General features: G+C 38.8%; 1 protein-coding gene and 1 long non-coding RNA gene across 2 annotated transcripts in view; one reads left to right on the top strand and one right to left on the bottom strand.

Moving 5' to 3' along the window:
- Positions 1-574: 574 nt before the first annotated feature.
- Positions 575-17,857, bottom strand: ZKSCAN8 (zinc finger with KRAB and SCAN domains 8). The gene is made up of 6 exons (XM_045551966.1): positions 17,523-17,857; positions 10,914-11,425; positions 10,119-10,260; positions 7,877-7,968; positions 7,443-7,566; positions 575-6,488 (listed from the first exon to the last, which is right to left on the bottom strand). The coding sequence occupies exons 2-6, from the start codon at positions 11,328-11,330 to the stop codon at positions 5,509-5,511; spliced, it is 1,755 nt and encodes a 584-aa protein (XP_045407922.1). The 5' UTR covers positions 11,331-11,425; positions 17,523-17,857; the 3' UTR covers positions 575-5,508.
- LOC123638424 overlaps positions 17,633-19,837 on the top strand; it is a 42,128-nt gene continuing 39,923 nt past the window's right edge. Inside the window, exon 1 of the long non-coding RNA XR_006735350.1 lies at positions 17,633-17,805. This is a non-coding gene — a long non-coding RNA (uncharacterized LOC123638424). The remainder of the gene's footprint in view (positions 17,806-19,837) is intronic.

Below are 19,837 nucleotides of genomic sequence, written 5' to 3'. Positions count from 1 at the left end.
TTTCTTCTATTTACCTTAAACATATGTAGACCAGGGTGCCTCAATCTCAGCATTAAACATTTTGGACCAGAGAATCTTTGTTGTGGGGGCTGTCTTGTGCATACAGGGTGCTTAGCAGCATCCCTGGCCTCTATTCACTAGATGCTAGTAGCATCCCAGCTGCCTACCAATAGTATACCCAAATAACATCTCCAGACATTGCCAAATTTCTCCCAATAAGAACCACTGATTAACCTCAGATGTAAAGCCCATTCTCAAGGACTTTTGTAACTATAACCTTAATATTATACAATAGCGTTGTGTTTCCTGTTTTCTTTCTTTCTTAACCAATCACTAAGTCTGGCCAAACAAACGGAGTGCTTCATATTTCAACTTTTCACACATACTCTCCTAAAGCTGGATTTCTTTGGCTTTACTCTCAAGTATAGGCAGATCCAGAAGTACTATGTATCTTACACAAGGTAGCATAAGGGGGAAAAACATAGGTCTGTACTTTTTTTGAATGCATAAAGTGGTAAGAGATATCCTTGAAAACAGCTTAAAAATTTCTGTAGATAACACCATAAATAATCCACACAATAATTCAACAAGCATTTATTAAACACCCACTATGTGCTCAGCACTATACTAGGCACTCAGGGTGCAGAGATACAAATGTAAAAGTTATTATTCCTGCCCTCAAGGAGCTTACAATTTAAATTTGGAAATAAATACAAATGTGAAACTACAATACAGAGTGCTAGAAAATAATCACAAAGCAATATATTAGTAAGTGCGTGGACCACATACAAACCCAAAAGGTAAGTGCTGAGGCAGCACAGAATAATGGAGGTCTCAGGGTGAGGTGAAGTCAGTCAGGGAGAGCTCATTCAGAAGACATAAGGAAGCTAGGCTTTGAAGGCAGTGCTGAACATGACCGGGGACCAGAGAGAAATCTAAGCAAAAAGAATAGCATGAGAAAGGCACAGAGGCAAGGGCTTTTAAGACAACAGTAGAAGGCTGTAGAAAGTTTGAATGTGATGAATCATGGTGAATATGCTAGAGAGTCATAAAGGCTGAGGCAGATTAAGCATGGAGGGCGAGGTAATGGAGAACTTGGAACACCATTGCTCTGACAAGAATTATTTACTGTTATATTACACTGAGTGAAAATCAGACATCATGAAAATGGAGTTTGAGGAGGAGCACCTTAGAAGCTTTATACAAGACGGAGATCCTGAGAGCAAGAAAATTGGAAAGAAAGAATTACTGTAACCTGGGCCTTATATGATACAGATCTACATGAAAGGCTATAATGGGATAGTAAAACTGGGAGACCAAGCCTCAAGAAGATTGACTAAGAACTGGACATGGAGAATAGAGGGCAGAAATCAATGAAAAGATAATTCCAAGGCTGGGATAAAAATATGAAGGGCATTGAGTCTCTTCAGGGTAAAGTAGTTAAGCAGTGATGCCTATTTAAAAAGAAAATGGGGGTTGGGAGGATACAGTGATGAGTTCTGTTTTCAAATATCAAGTTGTGTATGTACCTGTGGAAAATTCCACAAGTCCCACATGACCCACAGGGCAGGAAATATGAGGTTATTCATATACAGAAAGAAGTATAAACAATCCAAATGGATAAGTAAGAGTATAGAAAAAGTAGTGAATAAAAATAAGACATGAAAATTATTCTCAGTGGAGCGGAGGGGAAAAAAGACCAATAAAGAAAAGACGGATACTGGAGAAAAATGACCTAAAAAGATCCCAGAAGCCAAAGGAGAAGAGAATTCCTAAAGTGCAGGGGGAATTCAATAATATGAAATATAAATGAGATCAAGAAAGACAAGAACTAAAAAAAGGCCTAATAGTTATCCCCTGGTGCTTCTAAGGACATTTTATTGGAATGCTGAGTATAAAAGCCAGTAAGGAGAAGTTTTAAGAAGAGATTAATAAGAAAATGGGGTTGAATAGATGACATGTTTGAAAAACCAGAAATGATAGAAGAGAAACAGAAAAGGGCAATGAGATTGAAGGTTTTTCACATTTTATGCTATAGATGAACTTACTATTGTCATCCTAATTGCCCACCTGCCTGGCCTGGTACATGGATATTTCATTTCTCTCCACAATTCTATTTTCCCTTAGGCAGTTTAGAGAGAAATGTATTTGAATCCTCAAGTTATTACTGCTTTATCCTCCCAGTTACTCTTTTAAACATATTTTATTCTCATAATTCAGCTTTCTAGCACTACAAAGCATCAACATTCAAAGATATAATTATAACCCCAAATGGCATTTTCAACCAATTTTCCAGTAATTATAATGGATTTGCACTGTATTGCACATTCTCTTTCCTAGTACCTCTCATGACCAGGGATACATATTTTTAAACAGCTGGCCAGAGTTATGCTGTTTATTATAGCCAGCATAGCACAGTGGTCAGGAGTACAGGCTCTAGAATCAGATTGTATAAGTTTGAATCTTTTCTATCACTTACTTGTGTAATATTGATCAACTCACTCAACTCTCTAAGCCTTAGTTTCTTCATCTATAAAATGGAGGATATACTAATAATACCTATCAGAAGCATGAGAAATGCTTAACATAGAGTTTGGCACACAGTAAGTGATCAATAAATGTCAGCTATTATCATCTGGAGACTCAGAACCAAGAGTAAAGCTAAATGCTCTTGCATGGGAATCAACCACCACACTCTATTACTGCCACTTTGCTCCATGAAGAAAATCTTTGAAACCTAAGATACCTCTCCTATGACTATGTTGGATGGCCAAAGAGTTATGGAAGAACCATCTTATCATGCAAGGTCCTAAAACAAGAAGCTGAGGATGGGAGAAGAAAGGTGAATAGTCCATTTCAGATTAAAAGCATAAAAACGATCTGCAGGATAAACGAGCTTTAATGCACATCATTCAAGTAACAGCTCAAAATAATGTCATAGAGACTGATCAATAATATTCTAATGCTAAGAGTGAGAACTGTAGACTAAGAATGACTTCTACTTATGTCCTCAAAGAATCTACAGCCTTTTCTATTGTCTTACACCACTTAGCTATTTCTATACATGTGCTGAATTACCCTTGATAATTTTTTCAAGAAAACAGTCTTTTTTTACATTCACTCCAGTCTAATAGTAATTTTTCTATACATATTCATTTCTTTTCTCTGAAATTTCTGCCAGATGTTTAGTAATTCTGAGATTTAAGTAATCTGGTATACATTATTCTGGACACTGATGCATAAAAAGACATTAGCCTGTATATCTACAGACATTTCAGTATGTTGCTCTACTAAAAGAGCACTTCAGTGGAATAGAAGGCAAGTGTTTCTCTAAAGCATATGGGAGGAGTGTGTGTGTACATACACATGCACACACCTGCATATTTTCCCTCTGACAATGTACCCCTCATATGTAATATCTGCATACAAGGTAGTACTGGCCCCAGGCAGAGTCAGTATCTTACAGAGGGTAAGGCACAACTGAAGCAGAGAGCAAGGACCTAGACACAACCAGATTTACTTGTTTCTGGTTTCTTGAAATTTCAAGTACAAGGGAATTAGGAACGGTAACCTATAGGTCAAAAAAAAAAAAAAGAAGAGGAGGGAGGATAAGAAAATAAAGGATAATGGAAAGGACTGTTGCAAACCAAGATGACAAGTGATGGGTGGCTTCATTCACCAATAGCTCAATGAAATAGATGTAGGATAACCTTGATGTTGTTAGTCAAAGTGGGCCACAAGGAGGTAGAAAAGGAACGCTATAGGGAAGCAATTTATGATCCAAAATTGGACCTCTATGAGTGAAGGTTTTATGATTGATTTTTTTAAATCCATCAATCATAAAATAATAATTGTTATCCCTTTTCAGTGTGCTATTGTGTTTTCATCAGAATCCAAATAGTTTTTTTTCTGAATAGGCTTAATAGAATCAATTTCAACTTTGAGGGTTAATTTTGGAAAGCCAAAAATTATTCAATTCTAAGTCTAGTGAATAATCAAATAGTCAGAATGAGATGTGAATAAGAGTAATAGAGGGTGTTCTTTTATGGTTTATTATATGGGGATTCTAAGAGTATTCCAAATATTTTGAGAATCAGTAGCACTACTGGAATAGTACTTTGGAATAACAAGAACTATCCAATTTAAAGGTTAACCCATACTGGATGCGTAAGTTCTGGCATGTTACTTTAAACCAGTCTCATTACTTTATACAGTATTCCTTGGGATACTGAAAACCTCAAAGATGAAACATAGTGCCTGGTGATAATGAGTTTAATAGTTTGTATTTGTTGGTAGATTACATTCATGGATTATAGATAGAGTACACCAGAATTCACAATGAGGAATTGTGAGGTAAGGTATTAGATTACCACTATGGATATTAAAATTATATAAACTGATAGCAAGAAATAGATGGAGAATAATGAGTAAGGTGCTGAGGCCATCTAAGGAGGTGGGTCCAAAGTAATGACAAGAGTGACAGACCATCTAGTCAGGGAGCTTACGCAGGCTCATAGGAATCTGAGAGAGTAGTACCATAATGGGCCCAAAAGGATTAAAGTACATTCTTTGTAAGGATTTTTATGTCTTCTTCAAGCACCTCTGTCTCTTCCTCCTCTTATCTGATGCTATAACTAGAATAACATAAATCTCTATTTGTAACACAGTGTACAGTAGGGAGGTGGAAGGAGAGTCAGAAGTCACCAAAAGGGACAACTATCCAAGCTTAAGAGCAGCTGGGCTGAATCTACACTCACCTCTTTCTCTGTATCACTCCCATAACCACCACTACTGTGTCCACTTCCTTTGCTGACACAGGTACTGGGACTGGGGACCATGAAGGATACATACAGATGCTCAGTGACTGAGTGGAGTCAGTGAAGGAGATATATGAAGAAAAATGCTCGAGTGCTGTTAAAAATATAGCATTCTGAGTTTGCATGGGAATATGGATTTCCACTGACTTGAAGGAACATTAGAATTAAAAAATGCACACTTAAGCATAAATACATTAAGTGTCTATAAAAATGTTCCTAGAACTAGGATCTTAGAAAGCTAAATATAAGTTTCACCTAGAGGCTGCTTTGGACTCTAGAGCAGCTTCTTAGATCATATTGGGAGTACAAGGACACCCCCAGGAGAATAAATGGGAGAAGGGCTTTACAGGACATGAGAGGAAACAGAGGAACTAGGAGTAGCAGCCTTTCAAACCTATAGCTACTCACCCAAAAGACAAAGTTAAGTGCCTCAAGTCATGACAAGCAACTTGCTCTAATGCTATGTTAAATTTCTAAAGGATACATTAGGCCATCAGGAGCACCACTCCACTAGATACCTCCAACAACAGTCAAGCTAATCAACGTGCATCAAGGCACTGGGCCCAAACTACTGAAGAGCTATTCTAACTTTGCCACCACTATAGATTCTGACACTAAAGTTGCAACGATGATAAACTTTCTGCCTTTTTACTAAAGACCTCTCACCCTCTAATGCTGAATAATGCTCAAACTATGACTGAAGCTTTTCATAAACTCCTATGGATTCAGATTTTTCACCACTGTGGATTCTCTGATGTCGAATGAGACTTGACCTCTGAATAAAGGCTTTCCCACACTCATTACATTGATAGGGTTTCTCCCCTGTGTGGATTCTCAGATGTTGAATGAGACCAGTGTTCCCATTGAAAGCTTTCCCACATTCTTTACATTTATAGGGTCTTTCTCCAGTGTGGATTCTCTGATGTTCAATAAGGCCTGATTTCTGACTGAAAGCCCTCCCACACTCATTGCATTTGTAGGGTTTCTCCCCAGTGTGGCTTCTCTGATGGCCAATAAGATGTGAGCTCCGCCTGAAGGTTTTCCCACACTCATCACACTCATAGGGCTTCTCCCCAGTGTGGATTCTCTGATGTCCAATGAGGTGTGAGCTATGACTGAAAGCTTTCCCACACTCATTACATTCATAGGGCCTCTCCCCACTGTGGATTCTCTGGTGCAGAATAAGGCCCGCACTCTGACTGAAAGCCTTCCCACACTGATTGCACTGATATGGCTTCTCCCCAGTGTGGATTCTCTGGTGCAAGATCAGGCCTGTGTTTTGACTGAAGGCTTTACCACACTCCTTACAGTGATAGCGTTTTACTTTGTTGTGAATATCCTGATGGGAAAGAAGGGCTGACCTGTAACTGAAGGCTTTACCACACACATTACACTGATAGGGTTTCTCCCCAGTGTGGATTCTCCAGTGGCGAACAAGGCCTGAGCTCTGAGCAAAGCTTTTCCCACATTCATCACATTTATGTCGTCTCTCTTGTGTAGGATTTCCCCGCTGCCTCTCTAATCTGCCCAGAAGGTCTCGGACTTCTCCATGCTCAAGACCCCTGATAACATCCCCGTTGCATTTGGCAGCTGTCTCTCCATGTGGTTGGATTCCAGTAGATATTACCTGTTTTGAAGCTAATTCCCTGTTCTCATTCCTGGTCTCACCACCTGAAATAAAAATGTAATAAACATCAAGCCAATGTAAAGGAAATGAAGAGGAAAAGGAAAGTACATATGAAACGTGTATAAGTAAACACAAAGCTTCTGTCTTCAAAATGGTTTCTTAATAGGGGGAGATAATAAGCAGGGTCAGACAGAAGTAACACAGGCCGATTGGGAAAGAGGTACCATGAAAAAAGAGGGTTATTGGAAGGGGAAGTAAAGTCAGGAAGGAATCTAGTGAGATGAAGTAGAAGTTGGGAAGTGGGATAGAATATGGAAGTACTAAAAGAACTAATGAATGGGACAGAAATGCACAAATGTTCCAGTCATTAAAACAGAGGGACAGCCAGGCACAGTGGCCCACACCTGTAATCCCAACACTTTGGGAGGCTGAGGCAGCAGGATCACTTGAGGCCAGGAGTTTAAGACCAGCCTGGGCAACATAGCAAGACCCCATCTCTATAAAAAATACAGATGTAGTGGCATGTGCCTGTAGTCCTAGCTACTTGAGAGGGTGAAGCAAGAGGATCACTTGAGCCCAGGAGTTCGAGGTTGCAGTGAGCTATGATAGCACCACTTCACTCTAGCCTGGGCAACAGAGTGAGATTGTCTCTCTCAAGAAAAAGAAAAAAAAAAAATAAATAAAAGAGGCACAATAGGTTTAAGTGAGAAAAATCGATGTAAGAATCCTATAGGAACTGGGAGAAGAGATGGGTGAACTCAGAAAGAACTAGAGAGATGTCAATTTCCAACTGGCAAACAGACCAATAGCCAGGTACAAACTGTAAGTAAGTTCCTGACTGAAGAACAAAAGTTTCATTACGTTTCAACACTCTATCCCTCTGTTGGATCCTGAGTTTAAACTCAACTATGTCTTTCAGAAAGCTCATAGCTACCATACACATTAAAAAAATAAATAAAACATCTTAAATGATAATAATAAACCACAGCTCTCCTTACCCAGGGAGAACATGTTTCTGTAATTCTCTGGCTTGTTAGCTCTACTCAGATCCTTCTGTGATGGATCAAGAAGCCACTCCTCTCGAATAAGGGACACAGCCATGTCTTCAATCTTCTCCAAAGTCTGAAATACAACAAGATTCCCATTTGGGGACTGGGACTGCTCCACAGCTCAAACCTACAGAGATCCACCAGTGTTGGGATAGGATTAAGAGATGTGTATGTATTGTACAAAGGGATCTGAATAACCAGGAAGAAGAGGAAAGTGCATTCAATTTATTGGGGGGAAATCCAGGATCAATCTAGCTCTATGCTAAAGAATTTGGGGCAAGTTCTTGGGTAGGTACTATCACAAACAGTCCAGACATAGCATAGATGCCACAAACACTGCCAAGCAGAGTTATGGGATTTCAGTGAGAAAGAGCACAACTCACCTGGAACCCTGCTGTTAGAAGTGTAGCTGTCATTTCCTGGTCTCCAGAACTTCCTTTCTGGGAAGGGGTAGGACTCTGAGAAGCAGATAAGGCTGAGAGAAGGGAAAGGAGCTGTGAGTGAGACCAGCCCTGTCTTGTGGTTGTGGGAGCCAGCACTCACCCATTCCAAATTACCTGTATTTCAACAGATATGCACGTCAAAGATTTTGCATATGAAGTGTTGATACCTTGGATTCTGAGCTCAAACCTATGGTTGCCCGCAAAACATTTATACTTTGATGTCCCTGAACTCAGCCAGAAGTTATACCCAAAAATAGAAAGTATACTGGTTTCCTAACAGGAATCACTTTTCAATTTCTTCTCTAACACTAAAACTATTTCTATCTTTGTGCTTGTGTACAGTCATTTCTTTAAGTCCTGCTCTCTTGACAAACTGAATACAAGAACCAATATATCTGTACTAACTCATTTACCTTTCTGAAATGCCTATCATGGCTGCTAGTATTTGCTTCCTATAGATATCAGACAGCTTATTACCAAAATCAACAGAGATTATTGTGTCTCAGGCAACAAGTGTTATGACTTTAGATAAGAATATTATTAAAGTGTTTTGTACTTCTTTAGAAATATTAAAAATTCATACATATAAAACAAACTATTATCAACCACATAAATGAAAAAATATGAAATAGGAGGGAAGATGAGACTGGAACATCTCATTCTGCAAGAAAGTAAGAAAATTTGCAAAAACTGATAGGAAAATGTCAAAAAGACATAGGACCCAGATTGAAGGGACCTCCTCTGGCCAAATCTGAGATAATTTAAACATCAAAACAAAGATAATAACAGAATACTTATGATACAAATAGGAATTTATCAGTCTATACTGACAAATAATAATAATAAAATAAAATGGGGAGAAAGGAACACTTTCCCTTACAATAAACAACAAATAAATGTAGGAGGAATGACAGTTAGAAAATCACTATAACCATCTTTGTAATCAATGATTTAGTCAACAAGCATCAAGGAGTACTAAAACTAGTGTTTCAGCAACAAAAGTTTAATGAGGACTAGGATATTTACACAGACTCAAGTGTATCTCCTCACAAGTGCTTATTAAGCACAATGGGAAAGATAACTTTACAATGATTAACTTTGCAAAACTAACCTTAACTAAGTCATCAAAGATATATCACCAATAACAGGACAAATTCCTGTTGTATCTCTGAGGAGTACAACATCACTTATTGAGATTTATGTTGTATATACTCGGCAGGGTGAGGTGTTCCTGACAAATACATACAACCTGAATCTAAACATAAGGAAACATCATGCAAACCCAAATTGCAGCCATTCTACAAAATAACACACCTGTACTCTTCAAAAATGTCAAGATCATGAAAGGCAGAAAAAGGTTGAGAAACTATTCCAAATTAAAGGAGACTAAAGAGACATGACAACTAATTGCAAAGTGTGATCTTGGACTAGACTGGACCAGAAAGAACATTATTGGGACAACTGGCACAATATAAACTGTGGACTAGATTAGTATTGTATCAATGTTACTTTTTTCTTTTCTTTTCTTTTTGAGACAGAGTCTCACTCTGTCACCCCAGATAGACTACAGTAGTGTTATCATAGCTCACTATAATCTCAAACTGCTGGGCTCAAGGGATCCTCTTGCCTCAGCCTCCCGAGTAGCTGGGACAGGTGTGTGCCACAACGCCCGGCTAATTTTTCTATTTTTGGTAGAGATGGGGGTCTCACTCTTGCTCAGGCTGGTCTCGAACTCCTGAGCTCAAGCAATCCTCCTGTCTCAGCCTCCCAGAGTGCTAGGATTACAGGCATGTGCCACCATACCCAGCCAATGATCAATTTCTTACTTGTGATAAATTTATTGTGGTTATTTAAGAAATGCCCTTGTCTGAGGAAATGCCTACTGAAATATTTGAAAATAAAGCGGTATGATGATACCAGCAAAACCTCAAAAATGCCTATGTTGTCAATGTACTAGATAACAAAAATGTGTTGATACATAAAAATCCCCAAATCCTTTAGTTTGTTCATGGGTTTATCATTGAGATGAATAGTCTGTGTTTGAAGCCCAGATAAGTATTTAAGCACAGATACTGGGACTGGAATATGAACAAGATTTTAGTTCCTGGTTCTCCAGGTATCCCAAATGTACTTCTTTTCTTACTACTTCCCCCCTCTTCATCATTGAAATCTGGCTCCTCACCTCTCTCTTGTGGCTCTTGGGACACTGGAGATTTATGCTGGATTGCTGCAGGTTGGCGCTGAGTACTTGGAACCTCTGGTGCAGATTCTGAATCTATCACTTCCTCCCAGAGTACCCTATGTCCATGTACACGAGCTGGGATCTGGAAACAATGAGACCGATTACAAAGAATCTTTTCATGAAATGAAGTGAACAACATGAGAGGACCACGAGCACATCTATAGGGATACATGCTTGAGGAAGGAAGCAGCGGAATCTCATTTACTTCCCAGGGACAGTAAGGAACACAAACATGTAGACTAACACACAAAGAAAGGTATCATTTCTGCTTAGTACTGAAGGAACATATTTCTGCTGATGCCCTCCCTGCTACACAGAACAACAATATTTTAAGTTCCCAAGGCAGGGGAAAAGAATAAAAAAAAGAAAGAAACTTAAAATAGTGCTATGCAATGAAAAAGACCTTTTGGTAAGGAACTATGAAGCCTGGGTTCTGACCTCAAATCTACATTCAATTATTTGGATGTCACTGAAAAAGTAATTTAAGCCTCGTGGCAAAGAGGAGCAATAATACGCTGTAGGGATGTTATGAGGAAAAAAAATGGATTAATACCCTTTACAAAAATAAAAAGAACTCTACAAATACAAGCCATACTACACTATAACTATTTTTGTCCTTATCCAACAGAAACTGATACTAAGCATTTGGTGATTGCTCTCCCACTGTGATGCCAATGTCCCTCTTCCCAGCTTCCAGGACTCCCAGTCACAGCATGCACAACTCCTTCTACTTACTGGTCGTCCCAGTATATCAATCTGCCTTTCCAAATCCTCTAACAGAGTCACCACCTCCTCTCCGTTCTCTAGCTGATGTTCCTTAACCAGAGTCTGGAGCTCCTCAGGTAGGATGGTCAAGAACTGCTCCAGCACCAGCAGCTCCAGGATCTGCTCCTTGGTGTTCAAATCTGGCCTCAGCCACTGATGGCAAAGTGCCCGGAGTTGGATCAGAGCTTCTCGGGGTCCTAGTGTCTCCTGGTAACATAACTGCCTGAAGCGCAGGCGGAACAGTTCTTGGCCAGGAGGGTTACTTTCATGCAGACTAGATTCCTGGTCCCAACCATGATCCTCCTCTACCTTGACAATTACAAGGTCCTCTTCAGGAGCGTGATTTGGTGGAGATGAGGCTGAAAGCTTTCTTAATTCTTCAGCCATTTAGGGCCTGAAAAGCTCAGGAGGCTCTGCGTCCACTACCTTCTTTATCTTCTTAACAGATGAACCTTCTGAGAGCCTCTTTTCTAAGGGTACTTCTTCAGGAAGAGAAAATGATAAATAGTGTTAAAGGAAATCAAAAGTCTTAGTAACTTACTACAAATACCTTAACAAGCTCTCTACCATGATATGAACTTCATGGCTCAGCCATTTAAATGATCCTCTCCACTGTTCCAGAAGTAACTCCTGACCTCCTTAACCTTCTGCCATGCCAGCCATGCCAAACCCATCCAGAGAATAACCTCGTTCTTCTGCTTTCATCTATATGTTTGGGGATGAGGAACATGGCTAAACAAAGTTAGGACTGGGAGTAAGTGAAATTCTATGTATAACCTCAGCTGGCCTTCAGTGCTGCTCATTTAACTCCTTTTAAGCATTTGTTTCACCAGCTGTAATAAACTATTTCTACACACTTCTGCTCTCAACCTTTCCCTCGTGTTCAGCAGATAAACACCAGGTGCAGTGGCTCACACCTATAATCCCAGCACTTTGGGAAGCTGAGGTCAGGGAGGATTGCTTGAGGCCAGGAGTTCCAGACCAGCCTGGGCAACATAGTAAGACCTCGTTTCTAAAAAACATTAGCTGGGCATAGTGGCAAGCACCTGTAACCCTAGCTGCTTGGGAGGCTGAGGCAAGAAGATCACTGGAGCCCAGGAGTTTAAGACTGCAGTGAGCTATGATCACGCCACTGCACTCCAGTATGGGCAGCAGAGTGAGACTCTGTCTCAAAAAACAAAAGACAAACAAAATAATCAAATGAGACTAATTTCCATATGAGCTAGCTCAAGGTATTGTCAAGAACTTTCCCAACACCTTCCTTTATCCTACTTGCACTCCCCATCTTCCCTATTGTTTCAAGGCTAACCTCTTCTACTATGGACCTTATGTCCAACTCAAGAACTCTCCCAAGGAATCTGAATGCCCTATCAACATCTACAACCCAAAAGTCTAATCCCATATGCTAATGAGCTTCCAGAAAGTTATATAAATAAAATCATATAGTATGTAGCTTTCTGAGTCTGGTATCTTTTACTTAGCAAAATACATGTGATGTTAATCAATGTTGCATATATCAGTTTATTCCTTATGTGGATGAATGTTTACCCATTCCCCAGTTGAGATGAGTTGTTTCCAGTTTTTGATTACAAATAAAGCCACTGTGAGCATCTACACAAGTTTTTGTGTGAATATAGTTTTCATTTCACTCGGGTAAATATTCACAAGTAAAACTTCTGGATAATAAAATACATGTATGTATAACTTTATAAGAAACTGTCAAACTGTTTTCCAAAGTGGCTATAACACTTTGCAGTCCACTAGCAATATATGAGAATTGCAGCTGCTCTCCATCCTAACCAGCACTTGACATGTTTTTGTTTTTAATTTCAGATACTTTAATAGGTATATAGTAATATTTTACTATGATTTTAATATCTCATTTATGGTTTAAATTTGCACCTCCCTACAAATAATGCTGAGTATCTTTGTGTGTGCTCATTTACTATCCATACATTTTCATTAAGTTTCTGTTCAAAACATTTGCCTATTTTTTAATTTTTTTAATTAAGTTTTCAGAGTTCCTTATATATTCTGGATGCAAGCCCCTTATACGATTTGAAAGTATTTCCTTTTTCATTCTATTTACAGTACCTTTTGAAGAACAAAGGTTCATAGTTTTTTGAAGTTTATTTTTTTCTTTTAGGAATTATGCTATTGGTGTCATATCTAAGAAATCTTTGGTTAACCCAAGGTAACAAAGATTTTCTTCTAAAAGTTTTATAGTTTTAGGTTTTACATTTAGATCTATAATTTTGAGTTAATTTTTATATAGAGTTTGAGGTATAGATGGAGGTTCTTTTTTTGCATACAGATATCAAATTGTTCTAGCACCATTAGTGGAAAGGATTATCCTTTATCCACTGAATTCTTTGTATCTTTCTCAAAAAATCAATAGACCATATACATGTGGGTCTATTTTGGAATCTTTATTCTGTACCAGTGACCTATATGTCTATCCTTTCACCAACACAAAATTGTCTTGATTATGTGATTTATTTATTTAAGACAGAGTCTTACTCTATCAGAGTGCAGTGGCTTGATCATAGCTCACTACCAACTCAAACTCCTGGGCTCAAGTGATCCTCCCTGCCTCAGCCTCCTGAGTAGGTGGGACTACAGGTACACGCCACCATGCCTGGCTAATTTTTCTGTTTTTTGTAGAAACAGGGTCTCTCTCTTGCTCAGGCTGGTCTCTAACTCCTGGCCTCAAGCAATCCTCCAGCCTTAACCCTCCTGCCTCAGCCTCCCCAAGAGCTAGGATTACAGATGTGAGCCACCACACCCAGTCTTCATGTGGCTTTTAAGATCTTAAAATCAAGTAGTGTGAGTCCTGCAATGTTGCTGTTTGTTTTTGAAATTGTTTTGGCTTTTCTAATTCTGGTGCCTTTTGATATACATTTTACAATTGGCTTGTTCATTCCTACAAAAAAATTCTGGGAGGGGATTTGTGTTGAATCTATAGCTCAGTTTAGGGACAATTGATATCTTAACAATATTGAGTTTTCCAATCTGTGAACACGATGTATCTCTACATTTAAGTCTTTGACTTCTTTCATCAGTGCCTCAACTACCTATTCTTAAAGGATAAGGTAAATACTGTTGCCTTTAAAATCCTTTCCTGGAGTTATTTCCCTCTTCATATCTCTGCTACATAAACGTATACTGCTTTAATGTTACTTATACCATAATTGTATATTAGTTGCAAAGGAATTCTGACTTCACATCTTAATTGCAAATTCCCCTTAAGCAGAGGTCCCTAATCTTACTGATAGAATCAAAGAACATTAGAGGGCTGTATTTACAATACCTAACACAGAATGTGTCTGTATTTGTTTTAAGAGTAAGGTTTAGAAACAAGACCAAAGGTCCAAAATGAGTTGAATTACATATCTCTACTTCTTTGTGAAATATACGTCTATAGTTTCTGTCCTTGGCATAGACATCTCTTGCCTATGGCTGCAGTGGTAACTGGTTGCCTTACCTTTGGTTATCCTTTTTTCCCATTTATGTTCCACAACGCTGCTGTGGGTTAAAATTATGTCCCCCCAAAAGATATGTTGAGGTCCTAACGTTTAGTACCTGTGAACATGACTTTACTGGGACACAGGGTCTTTGCAGATGTAATCAAGTTAAGATAAAGTTATACTAGAATAGGATAGGTTCTTAATACAGCATGACTGGCATACTTTTAAGAAAAGAGGAACACAGAGATAGACACTCAGAGAGGACATGTGAAGGATTAGTGCAGAGAGGTCACAGATACTATTAAACCTCCCACAGTGCACAACACAGCCCCCCACAACAAAAAATTATTTGGCCCAAAGTGTCAATGCCTAAGTTAATAAATCCCAGTCTAGCTGAAATCATTCAAGTCCAATTCTAACTTACCTACTCCAACTCTAACTTACCTACTACCTTTTTCATGAGGTCTTCTCTGTCAACCTCTCAGCTGATGAAGGTGCTCATTCCTGCCAAAGTATTTTTTACATAGCCCAAATATAGGACTTATCACATTGTGCAGAGTATTGGGAATGTGTGCCTGTGGCCATGGCCTTCTTCTAAAGTTTGTTTGCAGAAGTAACCTTTATCTTTGTATCTCAGGCAGCACCACAGAGAATGGAGCCAAGCATAACCAAAGGCAGCACATCCAAAAGCAGCTGGCAAGAGACGCCTAATATCGAGATAACACCACAGACCTATAGTCCACAAAGAGATAGGTACTTAGGAAGAAAATCAGATTACTGTACATATAATTCCTGACATGAATCTTCAAAGCAGTGCTTCGTTATCTTTCAGGTTTTTTTGGGGGGGGGGTTGGTTTACACTCTTCAATCTAAAGAAAACACAGAACTGTATGTACCTACAGGCACAAAATTTTACATTCAATTTCAGCAGAGTTCACAGACCCAAAACCCATCCAAGAATGCCAGGAAGATTAAAAAAAAAAAAAAAAAAGAAGAAGAAGAAGAATCCTACTTAGGAAGTGTGTACAGAAAAGGAAGGGAATTTGAAAATTATTTTTAAAGTTACACAAGGCTGAGAACAATAGTGTAAGGAATAAACTACAGATTGGAAGAACCAAGGAGCAAGAGATAAAGTTAAATACAGCAATTAACATCAGGGGTATAATTCATGGATTATGACTTTACGGAGACATGGTGGGATTTGCTAGAATAGTGAGATTTGGGGGAAGAGTAAAGAATTTGGGCAAGATGTTGAGATTGAGATTTTGTTAAGGGTTTGAGATAAGGGGTAATCAATTTTGTTTTGAACAGATATGGATGTTCCTAATTTTAAAATAAAATTATTTCAATTTATTTTACAATAATTTAATTTTTAAAATTAAAGTTTAACAAATTCTTAAATTTTGTTAAAATAACCACTTATGGTTTAATGTTAAAATTTAAAGGTCATCATAATGGGACATGAATTCTAAGGTCTAATTGTTTAGAATGCGATACTATATAGTTATAGTCCTACTATGTTTTCTTATAAATTTCATTAAAGCCAAGGTTCATTTTTAACTACTCAACAGCTGGCCATCTTACAATCAATCCTCATCAATACTAGCTATAAAATATTTCAATGTGAAGCATGCAGCATTCAAGAACTTTATATTGTCGATGTGGTTAAAGTCTCAATAGTGACAAAAGTCTTATGAAGGTTTAGTTCATATTTTATATCAAAGCAGCCAACAGGTCTTGTCCATTCCTCATCTTGATTATTCTTTTTAGTGGCTAATTTTCCATTTTTTAGTCTCTTCAGCCAATTTTTGAGAATTACCACCTATAAATGAGTACAAAATCAGTAACTTGGTAAGCACCTTGTGAATGAAGACCAATTCTTTTGTATTCTTCTTAATACCTCTTCAAGTTTACTGAACTGTGAATTTAAAATTGATAATCTTTAAAGCTTCTTCTGGATCTTAAATGCTATAATACTGTGAACTACTGAAGACAACTTTCAAAAGTATTACTTTTTCACTAGTTGTTGAAAATTCCTCAGACTAATTCTAAATTGAGAATTGTTTGGGAACTGAAAACAAAAAAATATTTTCCAGGATTTAATTTCCAGAAAAGGTAGGTGAAGCAAATACTATACTTTCTAGTTATCTGAAATTGCATTAGCTGAAAGTTTTTAATATCCTACCACATTTTACACTTAACCAAAACAGAAATACTAAACATGTATGCATTTGCGAAAACAATGATTGCTACATAAATGTACTCAACTGAACTAACCAAACAACAGAAATGTTTTTGAAGGTGGTGGTGGTGGCAGTCAAGGAGCCTGACAAAAATTACTCATGACTGACCTGGGTTTTGGAATTGGGGACCCTCCCAAAGAGTTAACAGACATCTACTTCAGTTAGCTTTAATAAATGAAATAACCAAAGTATACTGATGTTGATTTTTATATTACTCCAAAGTTTTAAAAAATGTTTCTTTTGTACAATTATCCAGTCAACACATCACTAGTCTCTGAATACACTAAAAGGAGAATAACTTAACAGCAAAAAGAGAAAGGTCCATAGGTAACTGGGGCTTCCAAAAGCAAAATGTGTATCCTTTAAAAAGTAAGAATTTTATTGCGACCGAAATGTAAAACGGTGCTAGGTGAAAACAATTCAGATCATGGAAACAGCTGGATAAAAGATAAGGCGGGGACAGTTCCCAACTTTAAAACAAATAAGATCTACTAAAAAAAATAATACCATAAAATGATTAGCTATAAAGAAAGCGAATCTTCATAAAAGGTTCCCTCACAGAAAGTTTGGGGACGCGGACTCGGCCTGCGCTAGCAACTAAGGCGGCCCCTCACAGTCCGAATCAGTCGGCCACCGCACAGGATCCCTCTCCAGACCCCTCAGGCCTGCCCTCAGCTGCGGCCTGGTCCAGGCACAAAGCGCCCCCTTTCCTCCGGTCCACAGCACGACCATACTCACCGTGAGTCCCAGAGGCAGCCCGGGATGGGTAAGGAGGCTGCAAAGGAAGAACAGACTCGGAGGAAGGTCGGGGAAAAAAGGGGACAAAAGCAGTACCCAGACCAGGCCCCTCCAGCCACTAAGTTCCAAACCTGCGGAGGCACAACGCCGGCCAGCACGCATCCTGCTGCAAAGGCACTTCCGGAAGCTCTCTAGGAATCCTGGAGGTCTGAAAGCTCTATGGTTTGTCGATGGAGGGGACCGGGCCAATACGCTCCTCATCCACAGTACGCTGTGCCTTGGGTTTCTCTCCCGCATCTGCGTTTTGCAGGGTTGTGCTGCTGCTGGGGACAGTGAATGTCCTGGGAAATAACGGACGTTGATGTCCCCTCCGCCTCTCGAGCCCGTCTGGCTAACGCACGTTCGCCGGCAAGGGTAACGGTCCCCTGGGGGCAGATCTGCGGGCGTGCGGAGGCCGGGGCTGGGAACTGGAGGAACCTGGGAAAGCAATGGAGAAGGGAGCGCTTTATGGATCCTTATGCTGCTAATTGACTGGACTCGCGTATGGCCCTGTTAGATACCCCCTTCTACTTTACTGCTTTCACTTCATAAATATATCCAGTCTTCCCAAATAGACTGCAAATCTCTTGAGGAATTCCTGCTAATCACAGTTTATAGTTCTGTGAATTCCCTATGGCATGGCAGCTAGGAACAGTACACTTTGTTAATTATTTAAAAATTATAATTAAATATAAATTCTTTTTGAATATTTACATATTTTCCACCCTTTCCTAGTGAATTTCAGTCTCTTACAAAACCTGCTTTGCTATTTAGCTGTTTTAATGCTAATCTATGATGTAAACTTAAGGAGTAGAACCTTTTACTAGCACAAAATTCAGGACACAGATCTATGTTCATTCTTTATATTATCTGTTGTGTTAAAGCTTTTAATTTTGAGACTAAATAGGATTTTAGGAGGGTAGAGGTTGTGGGAAGTGTCTTTTATTTTTGTTGTTTGGGTCCCACCTTTTTATTCCCTTCAGTGCCTTTCCTAACTACCCATTTATTGAGTTCTCAGGTGCCCTTCCAGTCTTAATTTCCCTTCTTATCTGCTCCTGCCGGTAGCCACCACCAATGTTACTATCCCTTCCCCATTCCTAACCCCCACATATTTTGTCCACCTACCAGGTACTTTTGACTTGTTTTTAAGGGTTTTGCCATCCTGTCATCAGAACAAAACAAGTAAACCATAAACAACAAGAAGTTACAGTGCTTGTAGATTTTTTCAGTGCACTTTTTTTTGTTTGTTTGTTTGAGACAGAGTCTCGCTTTGTTGCCCCGGCTAGAGTGAGTGCCGTGGCGTCAGCCTAGCTCACAGCAACCTCAAAATCTTGGGCTTAAGTGATCCTACTGCCTCAGCCTCCCGAGTAGCTGGGACTACAGGCATGCGCCACCATGCCCAGCTAATTTTTTCTATATATATTTTAGTTGGCCAGATCATTTTTTTCTATTTTTAGTAGAGACGGGGGTCTCGCTCTTGCTCAGGCTGGTCTTGAACTCCTGAGCTTGAGCGATCCACCCACCTCGGCCTCCCAGAGTACACCAGATTACAGGTGTGAGCCACCGCGACAGGCCCAGTGCACTTACTTTTGCTCTTTATTTCACAGTTCTTGCCTTCCAACTGGGATAGTAATTGGAGGTAACTGGTGACAGACTAGAAATGTTTCTTTTTTCATATTTAAAAAAGAATTTTTTAAATCCAAAGTTGTGCATATATGTATTTATACAGATATATTGTGCACACAACTATATCTGTACACGCTGTGCACACAGCTGTGTACATGTAGGAAGTAAAATAGCATCATGGCCTAGGCAGAGATTTCTCAAACTGGACATACAAGGCACTGATAACATAATTGATAAATTTGACTTCAAAATTTTAAATCTTCATCAAAATCTTAAGTCCTAAAATTTAAATCATTAAAATTTAAGTCTTTTGCTAAAGCACCATTAAGAAAGTAAAAAAAGACTACACACTGGAAAATATTTGCAATACGTATATCTGACAAAGAACTGGTATCCAGAAAGAACTATCACAACTCAAGACAATCCAGCATAAATAGGCAAAAGATTTGAATGTATGCTTTACAAAAAAGATAAATGAATGGCTAATAAGTACATGAAAGAATACTCATCATTATTCATCAGGGAAATGCAAAATTAAAACCCCAGTGAGTTATCACTATTATCAATCATATCACCAATTTCTAAGTTATACAAGGCTTGAGAGGCTTCCTTGATATACCCATGGAAATACGGACATCAACGAGAAAACATCAGAGCCAGATTTCTCCATTGTAATGTTTCTCTTCTCCATTAATGTAACCACTATTCTCAGTTTTAATTACCTCATATGTAGGTGACTGCAACAGTCTTGAGATAGTCTTAATTATCCAAGGCCTGGTTA

The sequence above is a fragment of the Lemur catta genome, chromosome 5 (assembly GCF_020740605.2).
Source record: "Lemur catta isolate mLemCat1 chromosome 5, mLemCat1.pri, whole genome shotgun sequence".
Classification (NCBI taxonomy): Eukaryota; Metazoa; Chordata; class Mammalia; order Primates; family Lemuridae; genus Lemur; species Lemur catta.
The sequence above is the reverse complement of the archived record's forward strand: the minus strand, read 5'-3'. Positions and strand labels throughout refer to the sequence as shown.